Source organism: Oryza glaberrima, chromosome 3 (assembly GCF_000147395.1).
Source record: "Oryza glaberrima chromosome 3, OglaRS2, whole genome shotgun sequence".
Taxonomy (NCBI): Eukaryota; Viridiplantae; Streptophyta; class Magnoliopsida; order Poales; family Poaceae; genus Oryza; species Oryza glaberrima.
This window is the reverse complement of record NC_068328.1, coordinates 33033319-33051512: the sequence shown is the minus strand read 5'-3', so window position 1 is coordinate 33051512 and position 18194 is coordinate 33033319. Positions and strand designations below refer to the sequence as shown.

Here is an 18194-nt window from a genome sequence, read left to right as displayed (position 1 = left end):
AATGCTACGACCGTTGACCGGTCTCGTCTTGACCGGATCTTACAGCATCGGACCTCTTGGTAAACGGGTAAAAAACCTAGAAATACAGCAGCAGTAACATGCTAAACAGATGGATACAAAATTTATTTAGTATCGGAGTAGTATTACGTGCGGTCCATACTGGCCCCACCTGTCAGTAGGCCCTTTGCATTAGGACAGGCTTTGGATGTTTTCAGTTTGGTCCGTAGTAGTTGAAATTTTTTTCACCGGCTCAGAAGACAGTCATAATAATTCGAGGCACACCTATACAAATAATGAGCTCAAATAGACACTAATAGATTTTGCTTCATCCACAAGCTGAATCGCCCGCGAATATAAAAGCATATAACCACGTCAGAGAAGGAGGAATCCATCTCTCTTCTACTGGCTTTTCTTGCACAAGCACTTGAAGTTGAAGGGCACCTTTATGTACAATTTCCAAACTACAAAGAATTGAAGCAAGGCTACCAAAAGCCAGTGATTCTATACAAATGGTCACTTCCCAACAAGCGGTGCAAGAATCGAATCATTATCCAACATAGCTAGCTCAACAACGCACTGAGGATGTGCAAAAATGCAGCTTGTGTACTAGCAACACACACGCACCAAGATGGATACGAACAATTATACGTGGATACATGCATGGGGGCTGATCGGTTAGCATCAGGGCATGGGGGACAAAGTACAAAGCAGGCTACAAGTTGGGGATAAGGAAACCCATTACACGTCAGCTTTAGCCTTGGACACAGGAATGCATACCAGGTAAGAACAGTAGAGGAGTCATGGACACAATCACAATTCAAAGCCGTTATATCACATGGTTCGCTGTTGCTCTCAGTGAGCCAACCTGGCAGGTTTGTCCAGTTATGATAAAGAGGCTAAACAGATAAACACACAGGGCATCATTTTCAGTCTCCGTATGAACAATTGTTTAATGTCATAAGATCAAACTCCTGAAGCAGATTTTTAATATAGGGTCGCAACTCACAAGTGACATGCTTGATCGGTTGATCCTAGGAGCTAGGACTCCATAAAGGTACTATATATTTTTTGAGATGTTGAGCAAATAGTCACATTGTAACAGCTGCTATTTAAGTGCTACTGCTAACCAGCTAAAATTAGCCTGTATTGACAGAGATGGATTGCGTACTAATAACTCTAAAGTTCCAATCAGTGTCATTACATACATTTATTCAGGGATTGCCCCCATCCTAATCACTCTCCATCAGCTATCATTCTTGAAAAAACAAATCACCTACCAAGATACTCCCTCCGTTTTTTAATAGATGACGCCGTTGACTTTTTCTCACATGTTTGACTATTCGTCTTATTCAAAAAATTTACGTAATTATAATTTATTTTGTTATAGGTTGTTTTATCACTCATAGTACTTTAAGTGTGATTTATATCTTATACATTTGCATAAAATTTTTGAATAAGACGAATGGTCAAACATATGAGAAAAAGTCAACGGCGTCATCTATTAAAAAACGGAGGTAATAACATGCATGGGTCTGCGACTCTAAATTCAATCTACGCAAGCTTAAAAGGACATTACTCAACAGCAACATTCAAGGGGTCATTTTCTTAGACAAAAGGGTAATTTTACATCCAACGGAACTGCGTGCATGGTCTATGGGCTGTAAGCTCATTTATTTGAGTGCTTTCCTGCTGTGTGTGGTTGAGCTGCCAAATCAGTTGCCTCACCAAACGATAGCATGTGCCTTTACCAGGCATCAGGCATATGAACGGTGATTCGTGCTGGACATGGCCCTCTCTAGTTTGTACCGCAATTCCATGAATGGTTCTTAAACTTTACTTGCTTAACTAAGGCATGATTTTCCTGTACCACAAAACTACAACACAACGTGGTACAGTGTGTTCCAACTTCCAAGCCCGATACTTAAATCTGACTGTGAATAGGTTGCAAGTAATTGGGTTTCAGTTCTAGAAAGATCTCATGCTGCAATATGCCACCAGACGAGTTCAATGAAAGCTTAATTAAGCAACTAATGCCAGGCAATCTACCTATTTGTAACAGAAGATTCCCAGACCCTAGTTCCACTTAGCAGTACTTTTCAGCCTTCAAACAGAGAGCAGAAAGAGACTTTCAGTGCATCATAAATCGTAACAGTATAAAAGACCCAAGGCCAGAACGGCATAGTTTCTATTGGGCAGGCATATCGCTTGCCCGTGAAGCAATTAGTTGCCTAGGAGACTACCAACCAAGCTTATTTATCAGTACTCCTCTAGGTTCCAAAGTTGAGATTAATGGCTATCGTCCAGTGTCTACAGGACAGGAAGAGCAGAGACACGCAATAATAGAGCCATGGCTAAAAAAGCTTGTGTTACTATGGTAGCACCATTTGCCTTTCCATGATAAGCAGAGGGCCAGAGGACCCTACGTGTTCACGGTTCATGAGGCCACTGACATGTGCGAGGTTGGTCACACTTCAACACTTTGCAATGAGGGCCTGTTTCTTCTCCCAGTCTATTTAATCAGCTAACGAGGTATTTGAACGCTACATTTCAACTCTAGCAAACAATTTATTAGAATTAAATGATTACGGACATGCTCAATTCTATGAAAAATTTGATATAATCAACCTAAATCATGGATATCGTATAAGATAACGGATAAGTGGAAAGGCAATCTTTGGTCACATAGGAAATGGATGCTTTCTAGTTAGGCAGTGAGCAATTTACACAAATAGTGAGTAGATTGAAACAGAACGATATAAACAAGCTACCTCATACACTTCATTATAGAGTTGGAAACAAACATACCTTCATAGAATATAGCATTTTATATCTCTTGCCTCTTCAAAGCTTGAACCGAGAGAAAAAGAGGATATCCAGAGGCAGTAAAGCTGGAAAAGGGAGGTGACATAAGATCTTCAGTTACCTTGATAGGTGATCACAATAAACAGGATGAACCATTTTCACTGTAACATAACAGAAGCACAAATCACATGCAATGAATCAGATATGTGCTCACATGCGATGAATCAGATATGTGCTCTCACTCCCTCCCTCTCTCTGCTGCACCACCTTGCCCAAAGCCCATATAATATTTCTTGACTTGGGAAATGCAATTCCACAAACTAAATAAGTCGCTAAGCAGACACAAAAAAATTGATGACTACACATATAGTTGCCAAAATGCAATGCTGAATCATTACAGAATTAGTGCTTCTGACTAAAATCCACTTCACAGACAGAAGCACAAACAAAAGTTTTCTGTAATCAAAGATTCTCCTTGTCTTCACAACAATGTTCAATTCCTGAACAAAAAAAATATGACCTATTTTCTTTCTTTAAGACTATATTAATCGTTTTATTACCAACATTTATGGCAACCTATTTTAGTATAGGAAGAATGGAACATTACCTTTACTCAAAAACCGACATGGTACAGAGCACAGCTGTAATCCGTCAGACAGCAAAAGATGACAAGATGATAGATCCATTTCCTTGTTCTGTCCTGTCCTTATAGAGAGAAAGATGTGCTAAATACCAGTGTACTCACAACGAAGATGGGCGCTTCACAATGCTGTGTCATCATTCATCAAGTATAATACATAACATATTTTCAACAAAGAAAACAGCCATCTTCAATCAATATCTGGAATTGCATTTCAACTTTTAAATACAGTGTGTGGCGTTCATCAGCACTACCCAGTGATGAGTTCCACAATAAAACAATGCAATCATAAAAATAGAGCTTCTAACCTATGGAACTATTATCAATGAACAACCTCAGAACGTGTTAGGTTCTGAGTGCTAGATGCAAGGGCGAATGATTTTGCATCAGGTACAGCATGCAAGTATGCATTCAATCTTTGCACCTGAAAGCCCAAAAGTTGCCTCCCACAGAGCCTTATTCCTAAGCAACCTGAAATAGACGAAAATTAGAGATGATGGGGGATCAACAAAACAACTCAAGTTTTAAATCCAGAAGAGGTCCTAAGAAATGAACCACAATTCTTAAGCCTCAAACATGCACGCCTGCTTTGTGAGGGTGACGGAAAACATATTAAAAGATCAATGTGCACTGAAATATGGAAGTTGTAAGTTGTAAATCTCTTCACTTGGTTACTTTATTTCCCATGCAAAAAAGAATGGTTTTAGCACATTACTTTCACTAAAAAATGATGCATTCTAGTTGAGCTACAGCTTGACTTTAACTGCGCACAAAATAGTCCCAAAATATATAGTTCTATACCATCTTTTAGAAGCTAGAAAACTGTCAAGGTTGAGTAGAAAAATCTACTCAAGAAATATACCCAAATGGCCAAATGAAGCAAGCACAATATATATTCTAAAAGTTCAAAACAAATTATGAATACAGTCAAACTGCATGAACTAATGTTGCATTTTTCTTCAGGAGTGGCCAGAGATCCATCTAGCTTGTTTTGCATGACTGAATGAGCGCATTCAACAAAAGGATTTTATTCCAGAAGCATACTTCCTCCCTGAGCATGGAATTAGGCCCATCAACCAATTTAAGAAAATGGCACATCTAATGTTTCCAGCAGATTGACCATACAAGGCACCACCCATCATCACAATGAAGGTGGAAACAGCAAGCAATTATGCAGATGCAGACAGAAGTTTGAGAACTATGTCCTTCTCATCATCATCTTATAGCTATCAAACTGCTGTCAGCCAGAATGTTGAACACTATCAGGTTAACCTTTCAAGTCTGTCAGGGCCAACTGTCATTGATTGCACAGGAATGAGGCATACGCAAATAACTGTATCCACTACTTTCTAGTTTCTATAGATGCCAACATAGATTGAATAATACCACAACAATAGGCTAAAGTAAAACACGGTATGCAATCTTATGCAAGTTCACGGAACAGACAGTCTATCAACCTTATATCAGATTTCTAATAAGTCAACATGGTACAAATCAATTGAGTGTGCATAGTGTTATAGAATCACTCTCTCCACTTAAAGTAGTGAGGTTGGATGGAAAATTATTTTAAAAAAGAAAATATTAACTCAAAAAAGGTAATTAAATTCTAGGTTCATTCTGATGTTATCAATGGTTCGGGTCTCATTTAACTATATTAGCTGACTAATTTGACTAAACTACACCTAACTGCATCTGTAGAAGATGGTAAATACCGATCGAACAATGAAAATGCACACTAATCCAACCAAATATCAGCAGAATTTCAGCACATGATGACCTACTGACCTACGTGAGATATCTCCTCCAGACATATTGAGGATTAGCATCATATAAATAAATTTCAGCGGCTTACAAGTTATACTGTCTAGTAAGCAGGTCCCCATAACTGAGTCATCACATCACATGTTTGAACTTTAAATTTTACTGTGGTTTGTTCAAGTGGGCGACCTAACGAATGCCCAATGAGTTCGGGTAGTTAGACTACTGATCCTGAATTTGCAAAAAATTTCACAATTTGACCCTTTTGCAAAAACTATTTTTACAAATGAACCGTCAGCAAAACTTATTTCAAAAATAACCCTTGGCGTTGAACTTAGACACCTCAGCGCCAAATAGCGTGGCGCTGAATATGCGTTGGCATGCTGACTTAGTCTCCCATCCACGGTGGCACGGCATTCAGCGCCAATTGACATGGCGTTGAGGTGTCTAAGTTCAGCGCCAGGTGATTTGGCGCTGACCAAAAGAGTCATTTTTGAAATAAGTTTTGGCAGCGGTTCATTTGTAAAAAAAGTTTTTGCAAAGGGTCAAATTGTGAAAATTTCAGCTGAATTTGTGTCATTTGTCACTAGAGCTACATATTATCCAGAGTTCCACAATTCACAATTCCTTTCCACACGCTAGGATTGCTAGACTATGAACAAATGGATACGAAATCAAAGGCGGTAAGTGACCAGCCGCGAACCTCAATCGAAGTGAAGATGAACAATCTCCCCGTCCTCGATGTCGCTGTCGTCATCGTCATCCGACGAGGACGAGGAGGAGGAAGGGAAAGGGGAGTACATAGGTTCGACTTCGACGAACTCCTGAGGCGGGAGGAGGAGGAGGCGGCGCGGGTGGCCTTGCAGGCGAGGGGAGAGGAGGCGGGGCATGGCTTGGACGGGGACGAAGGGGATGCAGAGGAACGCGGCGAGGCGGGCGAGGAGGTGGAGCGGCGCGCAGCAGAGCAGCCCGAGGACCTGGTCGGCGGGGAGCGTCTCCGGGTTGCACGCCACGCGCTGCCACGCCGCCGCCGACGCCCGCGCCACCGCCACCGCCCACCCCGGCCGCACCGCCATTAACACGATGCCCCAAAATCCAAAATCCGAATTCCCCTCCTCCTAGGATGAACCTAGGGGTGTCGTGACGAGGAAGGCACGAGCGCGCGAGCGCGCGTGGGGCCTCGCCGGCCGCCGGGCCGCCGCGAGGATCTCGCCGGCGGGGCTCGGATTCGGCCGCGGCGGCGGTTTTCCGTCGTTGGATCGATCGATCACGGTGGCTGGGTTGGCGTGGCGAGGTAGCCAACTTTATCTACTCGGATGCGCACGTGGACTAGGGGGGAGGTTGACTCGACGGCCGACGGCGACGGGTGGACCCCACATGTCGGTGGGATATTCCTTGTTCCGGGCGGAACGCTCGGATCTCCGCGATGGCTCTGCGGAGAAAATATCTTTCATTCCATTTTTTACGGGAATTTTGTGAAAATTAAACTATTTCCTGCAAAATATCTGTAAAATCCTTGCGTTAGTAAAGGAGTCCTAAAGCATTCTAGCTGAGATTACTGCATAATGAACCCTAGCTAATATTAGGGAGTAATTGGTAATTGAAATTGGTTTAAACCATGTGCTACTTGTCACTGCGTTATCAAGTACATCTCAAGAGCACCTATATATCCATATTCAAATCTTGAAGTTGTTTTTTTTCCTTTTAATAGAAGGAGTAGAAGGGCATGTTTGGATTGCTACCATACCAAATTGTTGGTAGTGTCAAATTTTAGACAAGTTTTGACATTACCAATATTTTAGCAGAGATTTCTATTGATTTGGCAAGTTTTGGCATCAATCCAAACATCACACAAGTACTATTTAGGCTACCAAAAAATTTGGTAGGGCAAGATTTGGCACTAAACCAAAACAGCCCGAAGTTATTTTAGCTCTTATGGATTTCAACAGGCCAAGAGCTCTATTACGCTCTCATTACTATTCTAGCTCGTGCCGGAGTATATTTGATTTGACAACCAAAAGCTGATACTTTCGTGGACTTGAACAAGCTGAGAGCTCTAATGCTATTTTAGGGGTTTACAAAACCGCGCGGTAACCTTTTCAGTTTTTGAAACCACGGTATGTCTCGCGGTTACCGTGGTAACCGACTTACCGCAGGGGTGGTAACCGCGCCAAAAATGGTAAGAGGAACCCTAGCTCGTTAGGAAGAACAAGCCGGAAGCTCTATTACTATACTAGCTCGTGCTAGTCAATTGTCATAACCAGTAGCTGCTCAAATGAAAGGCTGCAAAATCATCCATGACATGCAAAATAATACTCTCTCCATTTTTATCTCATTTTGCATTATAAGGCATATTAACTTTTTTATTTAAGTCAAAATTGTTTAAGTTTGGCTAAGTTTATAAAAGTATAGCAGTACCTTTGACACCAAACAAATATATTATCAAAATATTTTCCATGTTAGATTTAATGAAACTAATTTGGTGTTGTAAGAGATTATACATTTTTTTTATATTAGAAAAAAAGTCAAAGCGTATTATAATATGAAACAGTGGGTGTAGTTGTAAACATAAAGCAATTCTTTGCTCAGGTGAAGCACAATATACATGAATAATCGCTCAAATGCGACTCTGCACAAACAACCATGACCAAGAACCATGGCATAATCAAAACAATAGGTGGTAACACAAAAGCCATTCTGAGCAAACAACAGACATTCTTCTCATGTGAAGCACAATACATGAAGAATTTACGACAATGATGTAAAAGAAAAATTGTTGCTGTTAAATTAACATATTTGAAAAGGATGCGAAGTAATCAGTGACGACCAATGCATCACACACGAATATATATGAAAATGGAACTTCAAAATGAGAGACAGTATCATGAGTCATCCACTGCATTTTATTTGATGCATTGTGGTGGGAAAAAACAGCAGGGCCTATCAAGATAAGACTTCAGGGAAGGGTCCTCTGGTGAAGGGGAAGGGCTCCCAGTTCTTCACGCTCTAATCTCTCCTTCTTCACCTGCAACAAGGGGGGGAAAAGGGCATTTAGACTAGCACAAGCTTCAAATGAAAATTAGCTGCACGTCATAAATGGCTAATGGGTAATGGCAAACCATAAAATTAAGGCCTAGGAATTTCTTAGGTAGTTATTTCAGTTGTTTTTTCTATGTACAACTAATTGAATGCAGTGGGTATTGCATGGTTAGATTGCATACAACCCCTGAGGAGTTAGAAGGATACTAGAAAATAATAGTCACAACCCATGACTGCAAATTTTATAGGGATCACGCTTCTTGTAACCCAGTAATACTAAAAGCGACCATGCCCAGCAAGATAATAAACAAGAAAAAAAAGGTGATCAATATTCATGCCGACATGCACCCTCGAGGATACTCAAGAACAAAAGCAAATTTATAAACACACAATATCTTCAGCTTAGAGTGGCATCAAGAGGAAAACCCTTTTTACATGAATTTAATAGACTGCCATTTCAAACTAATCTGAATACATTTTACCCAGCACAAGAGAAAATTACAAGGCTATAGATTACATTATGGCATGCTAATGTACAACCAAATGCAACAAGACCTCATACTAAGAATTATAAGGGTAATGCTTAATGTAACTTGGCATTCAATTAGAGCGTTTGTGCAATGAACAAGTGCAATGACAAAGAGCATCTTCAGATACACTTACCAGATCCATCATGTCACTCAAATAGCCTCTGAATGGTGTCTGTTGCGCCTGTGCAAATAGAGAGAATGTTTCAGAAGCACATCAGTTTACCGGGTTAGTACAGATAATGACAAATGTAATGGTAATCACTGGCTCACTGCTAAAGATGAAAGATGGCCTAATTGTGTATTCAGGTTCTTAGGTAAGAAATTTTACAAGAATACATGTGTAACAAGCTGTAACTCCGAAATCAAGAATTCGTAGGGCGAATATACACCCTCTTCACAAACAAGGAACAAGTTTTGTAACATATGTTAACCCGAATCATGCATCCACAACCTTCCGGCCTAAAAGAATCATCAACATCATAGTATACCCAAAATGAGTGCATCGATCCCCTTTGCTCTACACTCATTTCACTTTACAGGCAATAATCGGGATAACCTATAATTTAGGTATTTGTTGCGTGGGCTCTCAAAAAACACAAACCTAGAAACCCGGCCACCCTAATCTGCGCACCATCGCCGCAAAAACTAGATCAGGGCAGGAGGGAAATGAACGGACCTGGTCGTTTTCGGAGAGGTACTGGTGCTTCATGGAGAGGTCCATGGCGCGCTTGAGGCGCTGGTGGCGGGCGTCGACCACCTCCCTGGGAAGCCTCTCGAGCGCCTCCTTGATGTCCAGATCATGCTTCGGGTCGTACAGATCGTCGTACCTCAGGCCTAACAACGGATCAATCACACACAGAATAACAAGAACAAAATCCCATCAAATTTCCAGATCAAGAAAGCCCCCCACCCCCCCGAATCGAGACACCCAGATCCAGGCGAGACAGCAAACCCTACCGTATTTCCGGAGGCGCGAGGAGATCGCCTGCATGTGGAGGCGGGCGAGCGGGTTGCGGCGCGGGTTCACGAACCACTGCGAGAACGCGGACAGCATCGACGACATCGTGGCGGCGGCGGGCGGCGGGCGGCGATCCGGCGATCTCTCCCTCTCTTCCTTCTCTGCGGCGGCGGCGGCCTCCTTCGCGTCCTCGCTTTTGTGGGGGAAAGAGAGAGGAGACCAGTCTCGGGCCCAAGTCGTAGGGAGGATTCGGAAAAATGGGCCAGATTTGTGAATTGTAATAGGCCAAATGGGCCGACGAAGGAGGAGGGCCCATATAGTTAAATTTTCTCTTTCTATATTGTACAAGTAGGGTTTTGTTATTTGAGCGACACCTTTTCTTTTTCTTTTTTGACATGATGAACATCAGTTTTAGATCTATGGCTTTAATAAGCCATAAAATATGCATAAATAAAGGAAAAATAATTTATAGGTAAAAACTTTTGTATTTATATTAGTAATGGTTTAAAAGCTAATACTGGAAAATAGACAACCATGAACAAACCTCAAAATCAACTCTAAAGATTATGTTCCAAGATTCAAATTTTGGTGTGGAGGATAGGCTAACAAGAGCACGCTAGGGAACTTTTAAGATGCAATTTTGAGTTAGGGTAGCACCTGCAGAATGATTTAGGATTTAGGCAGGAATTAATTTTGTTTATTCTATGTTCTTCCTTTTGAAGTCCTCAAATTCTTAGTAGCTAGATTTTTTCTATTGTAGACCAAACTGTTAGTTGGTGTTAGGATTATTTCATATAGAATACTTGCCAATAAGCACTGCATTGGTTCAAGAATAGTACTAGTTTTGACATTGATGTGCAGTATTATATGGTACAGAACCTTTATAATTTTGCCTTTATATAAACATATCCTTCCAAGTTATTTTCTTATGGGCACTATGAACACGTGTGGGAGTGGGAAGGAATTGGCCAGACACAATACATCCAAAAACACAATTGAACCTATAAAAAATAAATCAGCAAAAAAACAGGGAGAGAAAAATACGTGCTACCAAACTTCATACCATTAGGTAAGGCATCAGAGCATCTGTATATACAAATACATTAAACTCAACCTCACTCGCATTCACATCAACCAAAGGTGACATTTCAACCTCACTCACAAAGCCACAAGACAGAAACATCAATACACACAAGAAAGACATATAAACATCTGCCTATTTTGTCCTCCTATTTTTTTTGCCCCTTCAATCTTGATGCCATTGAAATCATGCTGTTCTATACAGAGGTAATGGCCGAGTAAACGGCAAAATCACAGAAAATTCATAGCTGCCATCATCCTTGCTCTGTTCTTCAAGAACCCTAGAGCTTCAGCTTCATCAGAGCTGGGTGACGGTGCGAATCCACCAATATGGACCATAGAACATGCACATCCTCATCCTGGCAAGACTTGACATCCTTGTACAGAATGTGCATTCCCCTCCCTGCCAAGAAAGCATCAAGCACAGCAATGTCAGGGCCATAACAACGTTAGAAGGAAGAAACAAGTCGATTTCACCGCGTAAAATGATCAATGAAAATGGCTTTGCAATCGCGGAAATCACCAAGAGGAATTGATGCATGTTGAAAGAATGGGTTCTCAGAAACAACTTACGGTTTCGACGTGCGGAATGCGCACGAACCCAGAGCTTCCTCAGAGGGGAGAAGAGGGAGTGGAGCCACCCCATGAGGAAGCCCTGCTGAGACCTCCGGCTATGGCCTCATAGAGAGGAGGTGAAAGGAGGAATGGAGCAAGCTATGCAAAAGAAAAGAAATAAAAGGATGGGTAGTTAGAGAGGAAGTAACCATCAGGTTTGCTTTTGGCACGAGGTGAAGTTTAGTGCACTGTACCCTTCTTCTGCCACATTGTGCTTCCTTGCAACCCAATCATAGTGCTTTCAGAAATTTTATTCCGGTATCTTGTCCCTTTCCACTTCTTACTCTTCCTACCTCTTTTCTCCATTTAAAAGAGGGCATTTTTACACCCCCCCCCCCCAAACAAACCTACAGAATAATTCAAGGTACATGACAACCATAGCATCCATAGCATTTCTTGTTTGTATCTTCTGAGTGCTGCCAAGCTTAAGATTTTCACACCAAATTTGAGGGACATTTTTTTTAATTCAACCTGCATCCGCTCGCGTGTTTTGTGCATTACTAAGGTGCTTTCCCTTTTTTAAACAAAATGGGCTTCACAACGGCCTTTGGGTCCAGTTGGATATATAATGCAGGAAAAGACATTTTCAGACAGAGAGAGAGAGAGAGAGAGAGAGAGAGAGAGAGAGAGAGAGGAAATGCATTTGGTCTTAATGATATCATGAAAACATAGCATGAAAATACATTTTTCACAGATTTTAACTGCAAACTCACATGTATCACATGAACTAATTATGCTAAACTTATAGTAGATTTTGCTTGGACATTTGGGTATAGCACTAACTCAATGTTCTTAGCTTTTCGTACAGGAAAGCTGTTGCTGATTTGGATGGTTTTTAAGACTATAGGTAGTCAAAACAAACATTATCTTGCCTGCTTTTTGGATGGTTTTTAAGACTATAGGTAGTCAGCACAAACATTATCTTGCCTGCTTTTACGAACACCATTACAAATTTGTAGTGTTATATTTACATTTATACCATAAGATTCAAGTAACTGGCCATCATAACAAAGCATATGTGTGTTAACACGAATCCAGCTTCAAAGTAAACATGTAGCTTTTGAATATATTATGCTCTGCGACAAGAACCATACCTTTTCTGCTACTGTCTGACCTGCTGTTGATATGTCGTATGCCGCCCTTGTCAATAAGGATAGACATCTTTGACTCGGCTTCTTCCACCAGCAAAATGAGAAGGTTGTATTCAACTATGACATGCAACAATTCGTTGAGTAGAAGATTGGAGAAAACATGTGAAAATCAGGAAGCACGAGCAGTCGAGCACCAACCAGGTAAATTTTTCATCAACTAAAACAATAGAAATAAAATAGGCATCCCTACCTGTTGATGCCTATTCAGGCTCTATGCTGCCACAAGGCAAATGCCAATCCTGGCCCAGCCCATGTTGCACTCACAAATGCTTAAAATTTTGATGTTCGTACTCTCCTAACATGGACTCACTAACTTGATAAACCTGTCAATTATCTGAATTGCTCCTTCTTAGAGGATACAGTAATATGAAAGGTGGAAGTTATGGATATCGTTTGTAATATGTATATAACCAAAGAAATAAAGAATCTGCATGGCCTACAAATCCAATATTTGGAGTTTATCTACAATAATCTACATAGACTTCTTCTAAAAATAAGGCAGCAAGATGATGGAGACGATGACAGTAAATGGTACATCTACTGCATACTGTTACTGATTATGCAATGTCTTCCATTTAGATAGATCAACATCCTTTTTCTTTCCTTTCCATTTCTTCTTCTAGTTGGAACAGGATATCATCTATTTTTGGTTGGAAGAGAATTTATACTCCTAAATAAGATTACTGTACCAAACAGGCAAACACCACATGGTCACTTTCCATTGTATTCATATGCTATTAAGCCACAGTAAGATTACTGCCGTACTAAAGTCATCCCTCCATATTACTGTACCTGACTAAGAAAAGTTGGAACAGTTCCTTGTTAAACTAGCACCGCAATCCGGTAGGTAGTAGTCAGTACTTATAGTGACAGAAAATTCCATTCATATGATGTAGATATCAATGGACAATCACTAGAATCAGTTGTGAGGTTCTTCTCAAATGTCACTGTTAAAGGACTATGTTTGCATTGACCAGAAATGCAATCTTGTGTATTGCTCCAAACAGTAGCTACAAGAAATTACTGAATGAATGGACAGGAACTAACAGTCAGAATGCTGTCTGTCTGTGTGAAACTAGTGAAAACCAACTGTCAGAGAGCTGAATATTACTCCCAAAATATCATATATGAAATGCTTCCAATAATGTAGGAAGGCTAATTAAATTTACCAACAATGAATCAATGAAGACTACAAGATTGATTTAAGGAAGCAAAGTAAGCCGGCTTTGCAACCCAATTTACGTTGAGCAAAACAAGTTCCACTGAAGTATATCTTGGATGGCCTGTATATTTGGGGGTCTAGCAAGGCCGTAAGACCCTAAGGAGTACTTTGGATCTTAACTCAGCTCAAGGCAAGAAATTTCCAGTTCCATTTGGTAATTTTGGTTGCAAACCAAGAGCTTTTCTGATTTTAACGATAGTTCAGTCTGTTCCTTTGTACTACTCACAAAATAAGTTGATGGATAAAAATGCCAACTTACAGCATGGTTAAAGAAAGGACTTGTTCAGTTAACCACTTAACCAATGATACCATGATTAAAATAATATAATATTAGCCCATTTCATAGATTCATGATTTGATCAGAGTTTAGACATTGTTGTGTACTGCTAATGATGAATTTCCACGATCTTCTGTTCAAAGGGAAGCATCAATGGAATTAGATACACTCACTAGAGTTAAAAGATTATATAAGCAATACAAATGGTGTACCTTTCAGGAAAAAAAAAGAGATTTAAATTCATCATAGATGACAAGATAATGTCCTATTTAATGTTTAAAACGTCAAAGCTGATGTGGTCCAACAGTTCGGAAAGCTACAGGCTGTTTAATTTGATTGTTCATCATTGCTAATGTCAATGCGATCTCCTAAATAAAGCACACTAGAGCTAAGCCAACCAGCTTCCTGGTTAGCCAATGGCCATTGAGGCACCTCACTTCAGTTTGTTTTTTTTCTTTTTGAAACCCACCTCACTTCAGGTGATAAGAACAGCAACAATAACGGTAGATCATCACTTTAGTAGATGTATAGAACGAAATTACACAGAATTTGAAGTCTCTTCACTGAGTTGCAGCATTTGAACTTCAGGATCCTCATTGGTGTGATATGTTTCCTGAAAAAGACAGACACAATCAGATGTCTGTAGATAAGCACAAAAAGGACCGCCATTAGGGTAAATAGACCTTGATGCGCGCGTATTCCATGAGTCTTGATTCCTCAAAATCCACACTTTTCCACAGGGATCAAAGTTATATCATGATGAACTTTACAAGTTTGTTGATCTCCAAGTAACAATTGTGACTGATCACAAGATAATACAGGGAAGAACAAGTAGTAGAAATCGTCTGACGATGTTGCTATTAACAAATAATCTATATCCGAACTTTGAAGTACTTTACATCATGACAACATTCTTTCTTGGAGCATTGCCACAGTAAACTATTGAGAGCATTAGGAGCAAAAGGAAGGGAATTTGAGAATCACAGGATTGTCACAGAATCTTGCCAAACTATTCAAACAGTGTTTATAAAAGATGGCAAAACCAAGAAAAATTGAAAGAACATATATTGGAGAGCCTCCATAACATTTCCAAGAATTGACACTCAATAAACATCCCGTTAGCACTAAAACGGAGGCAATTGCAGAAGCAAATTATGATTCTGCAAGAACCTATTCAAGCTTCCATGCATATAGGATCAGCGAGAAACCAAGACCCTGCAACTGAGACTCCCTAAAAACCTGCGAGTATGACCAAGGCATCGACTTCTCAGGTGCTTGGCATGTCTGAAACATGAACACCGCATTGCTTGTCGTCGATCCAAACAGCCAACTGTGGACATCCCAGAACACCTCCACGGGCAAACCATCCACAAGAATTGTCTGGTTTCCCCTAAATTTCCAAGCCAGACGCTTCACCTGCATGACGGGCTTCTTGTCGACCCGTATCTCAAGACATGGATCCTTGAGGCCGACGGTGTCACACTCTATCACAACATCATGGAATTGACCATTTTCACAGAATTGTGCCTTGGCAGTGTAAATCTTCTTCCCATATATGTGCTCCCTCCTAGCCACAAATGCAGCATTCAGCATCGGCCGGTTTGCGCCGGTCTTCCGGTATGCATCCTTCTTCATGTCGCCGAGCAGGAGTATCAGCTCAAGGTCAAACACCACGGCGACATAGAACCCTTCCATTGGCTCTGGCCCAGCACCAAACTTGGCACCGGACAGGTCCCAGAAGATCTCAATCTTGCCGTCCTCGACGTCAAGCCTCTTGGAGCCCTTCTTCTTGGAGAAGAGCCATGGCTTGATGTCTGCCTTGCACAGGCACTGGTTGGACAGATCGTCCACGCCAATGCTGAGCCCTTGCCCCATGAGGCTCTTGCTCCAGGTCACCGAGATCACGCATGGCCGGCCCGAGAACTGCGCCTGGTAGAGGCAGGTCACCAGATTCTGCGCCGCGCCCTTTCCGGCGCTCGACGACGACGACGACGCGTCCGCGATCTGGACGCCGCTCTCCCCGAAGCAGGAAGGGAAGTCCCTCATGCTCGCTTGCTCGCGCCTTTCACCGAACACCTGGCGGCCGCCGCAGCAGCAGCACAGCGAGAAGCTCCGCTCCGCCGCCTCACCGCATCAACAAGCGACCCGGCGGCGTGCTCGCCTCCCCCGCAATGCCGGCAACGAGGAGAAGCCGCGGGGAGATCGCTCGCTACCTCGAGTGGCCGCGAGATCCCCCAACCTTTCACCCCAATAAAGCAGCACCAAGAACCGCCCAAAAAGCAAGCAAGCGAGCGGAGGCGATTGATCCCGCAAGCAAGATTCCTTCACGAAGCCGACCTCTTCCAACGCAATCAATCAAGATTTGCCGCGAAACCAGCAGCAAAGCAGCAATCTTTCCCCCGGAGATTTCTTCAGAAGTTTCCCCAAGACCACCACCATTAAAGCAAAAATGATGGAAGCTTCAGGTGCTTCTTCACCCAAGATAAGCCTTTGAAGACTTTGAAGAAGAAGAAGAAGAAGAAGTTCCAAGATGTGGAGGAGGATTCAACACTACACTACACCACTCTACTCTCCCCAAAAGCATCAAGCAACAAGAGAGGCAATGAGAGAAGCTAGCAAACAAGCAAAGAACTGAAGTAGAGTGGGGGAGAGAGAGGAGGGGAAAAGGAGACAAGAGGTTTGGGGCTACAGCCTACTACAGGCCACAGCCATACAAGAGATACTCCTCCTCTCCTACCACTACACCACACACACTACTGTCACTCACTCACCCAACTCAAGGAGGGCAGGGCAGTAGTGGCAGCAGCAAGCAGAGGAGGGGGAGCAGTTGCTGTGGCTAACTGCTGCCATTACTACTGTTACCATACCACTAGCTGTTCTTTCTTCATTCATGCAATGAATGGAGTGGTTTCTACCATTTCTTCTTTGCAAGCTTTTAAAAAAAAGAGTGAGGGCGTGTTTAGTTCATGCTAAAATTAAAAGTTTTGTTAAAATTAGAACGATATGATGGAAAAGTTGGAAGTTTATGTGTATAGAAAAGTTTTAATGTGATGAAAAAGTTAGAAGTTTGAAGAAAAAGTTTGGAACTAAATAAGGCCTGAACTAAGATTCAGTTATAAAATCACCCTCTTGGGTTCAAATTCTCATTCAATAAAATCACCTTCTTGTAGTAGTAGAGGTTGCACAAAATCTTTGGCTCCAGGTGGTACTTGCTCTCTTTGGTCATATAGGCCACTGCCTAGCTCTACTACGGCTCTACTTTCTCTGTGTCACTGACATGAGAATACCAGCTCTCAATAGTTTTATTTTTCTCTCTCTCTTGTATGTATTCTGGACCAGTTCACATGCGTTACAGTGGAAAATGACTGGATTGTATTTGATCCCCCTTGCTACAAGCACTCCAGTGCCTACTCCATGGAAGCCCCATCCTTTTTTGTTGTCTCGTGTAAAAGAGCATATACTATGCTTGCTTTTCTATATAAAAATGTCGAAAAGATAACCCAATCACCTGAATGTAACTAGTTTAAAACAGGGCATTTAACTATTTATCACTTTTAGATTTTAATTGCTACATCTAAAAGTGGTAAATGGTTAAATATCTCGTTTAAAACAGGTTCATGATATCTCCAGTGGTTCTTAACAAGACATCACAAGATTCAGAACCATCAATCCTTTACAAGTCTTGATATGAAATTGTATTCATTGATTTATTCCCAGCCTCACTAAAAAAAATTCAGACATGCGTATGTATATACGCTACTACCATTTTAATGGTTTTCTTGCTTGGTTTACTAAAAGATAGAGCCAAATTGAGTGCCTTTAGCTTACTAGTTCGTAGTATTTTTTTGCCATGCTTGACTTTGTTGCAAATATTCAAGTGGAATACATGCTTTCTCAATCATGTCTTTCTCAATCATTCTCAATCTTGCATGATTGAGAATGAAAAAAAAAACTTGCTTATTTTCCTTAAAACTAGTAATATACCCATGCATTACAATAGAGGTTGTCATATGACTAGGAATAGGTTAAACATGTGAATTGAAATCCAATCACTTTCCTCCGGTGGGGTGGGAGAAGGGGTCGAAAGGAGAATTGAGATCCAACCGCTTATAGACGGTAGGA

General features: G+C 41.3%; 3 protein-coding genes across 3 annotated transcripts; all 3 read right to left on the bottom strand.

Annotated features, from left to right (window-relative positions):
• Window positions 1-3557: 3557 nt before the first annotated feature.
• LOC127765084 (uncharacterized) lies at window positions 3558-6489 on the bottom strand. Its single transcript, XM_052289890.1, has 2 exons — window positions 5904-6489; window positions 3558-3913 (listed from the first exon to the last, which is right to left on the bottom strand). Exon 1 carries the CDS (start codon window positions 6274-6276, stop codon window positions 5905-5907), a length of 372 nt encoding a protein of 123 aa, XP_052145850.1. The 5' UTR covers window positions 6277-6489; the 3' UTR covers window positions 3558-3913; window position 5904.
• Window positions 6490-7895: 1406 nt separating this feature from the next.
• On the bottom strand, window positions 7896-9943 carry LOC127765323 (cytochrome b-c1 complex subunit 7-like). Its single transcript, XM_052290193.1, has 4 exons — window positions 9727-9943; window positions 9446-9603; window positions 8903-8950; window positions 7896-8225 (listed from the first exon to the last, which is right to left on the bottom strand). The coding sequence occupies exons 1-4, from the start codon at window positions 9830-9832 to the stop codon at window positions 8157-8159; spliced, it is 381 nt and encodes a 126-aa protein (XP_052146153.1). The 5' UTR covers window positions 9833-9943; the 3' UTR covers window positions 7896-8156.
• A 4565-nt stretch (window positions 9944-14508) lies between these two features.
• On the bottom strand, window positions 14509-16892 carry LOC127768968 (uncharacterized). The gene has a single exon (XM_052294641.1). It carries the CDS (start codon window positions 16116-16118, stop codon window positions 15243-15245), a length of 876 nt encoding a protein of 291 aa, XP_052150601.1. The 5' UTR covers window positions 16119-16892; the 3' UTR covers window positions 14509-15242.
• Between the last annotated feature and the right edge of the window lie 1302 nt (window positions 16893-18194).

Excerpts from the sequence above, each read along its gene's own strand:
- LOC127765084 (XM_052289890.1), bottom strand. The coding sequence starts at position 6,276 with ATGGCGGTGCGGCCGGGGTGGGCGGTGGCGGTGGCGCGGGCGTCGGCG.
- LOC127765323 (XM_052290193.1), bottom strand. The coding sequence starts at position 9,832 with ATGTCGTCGATGCTGTCCGCGTTCTCGCAGTGGTTCGTGAACCCGCGC. Across the intron at positions 9,604-9,726 it reads CTCGCGCCTCCGGAAATACG|GCCTGAGGTACGACGATCTG; the intron begins GTAGGGTTTGCT and ends ATCCGTTGTTAG. Across the intron at positions 8,951-9,445 it reads ACCTCTCCGAAAACGACCAG|GCGCAACAGACACCATTCAG; the intron begins GTCCGTTCATTT and ends CTATTTGCACAG.
- LOC127768968 (XM_052294641.1), bottom strand. The coding sequence starts at position 16,118 with ATGAGGGACTTCCCTTCCTGCTTCGGGGAGAGCGGCGTCCAGATCGCG.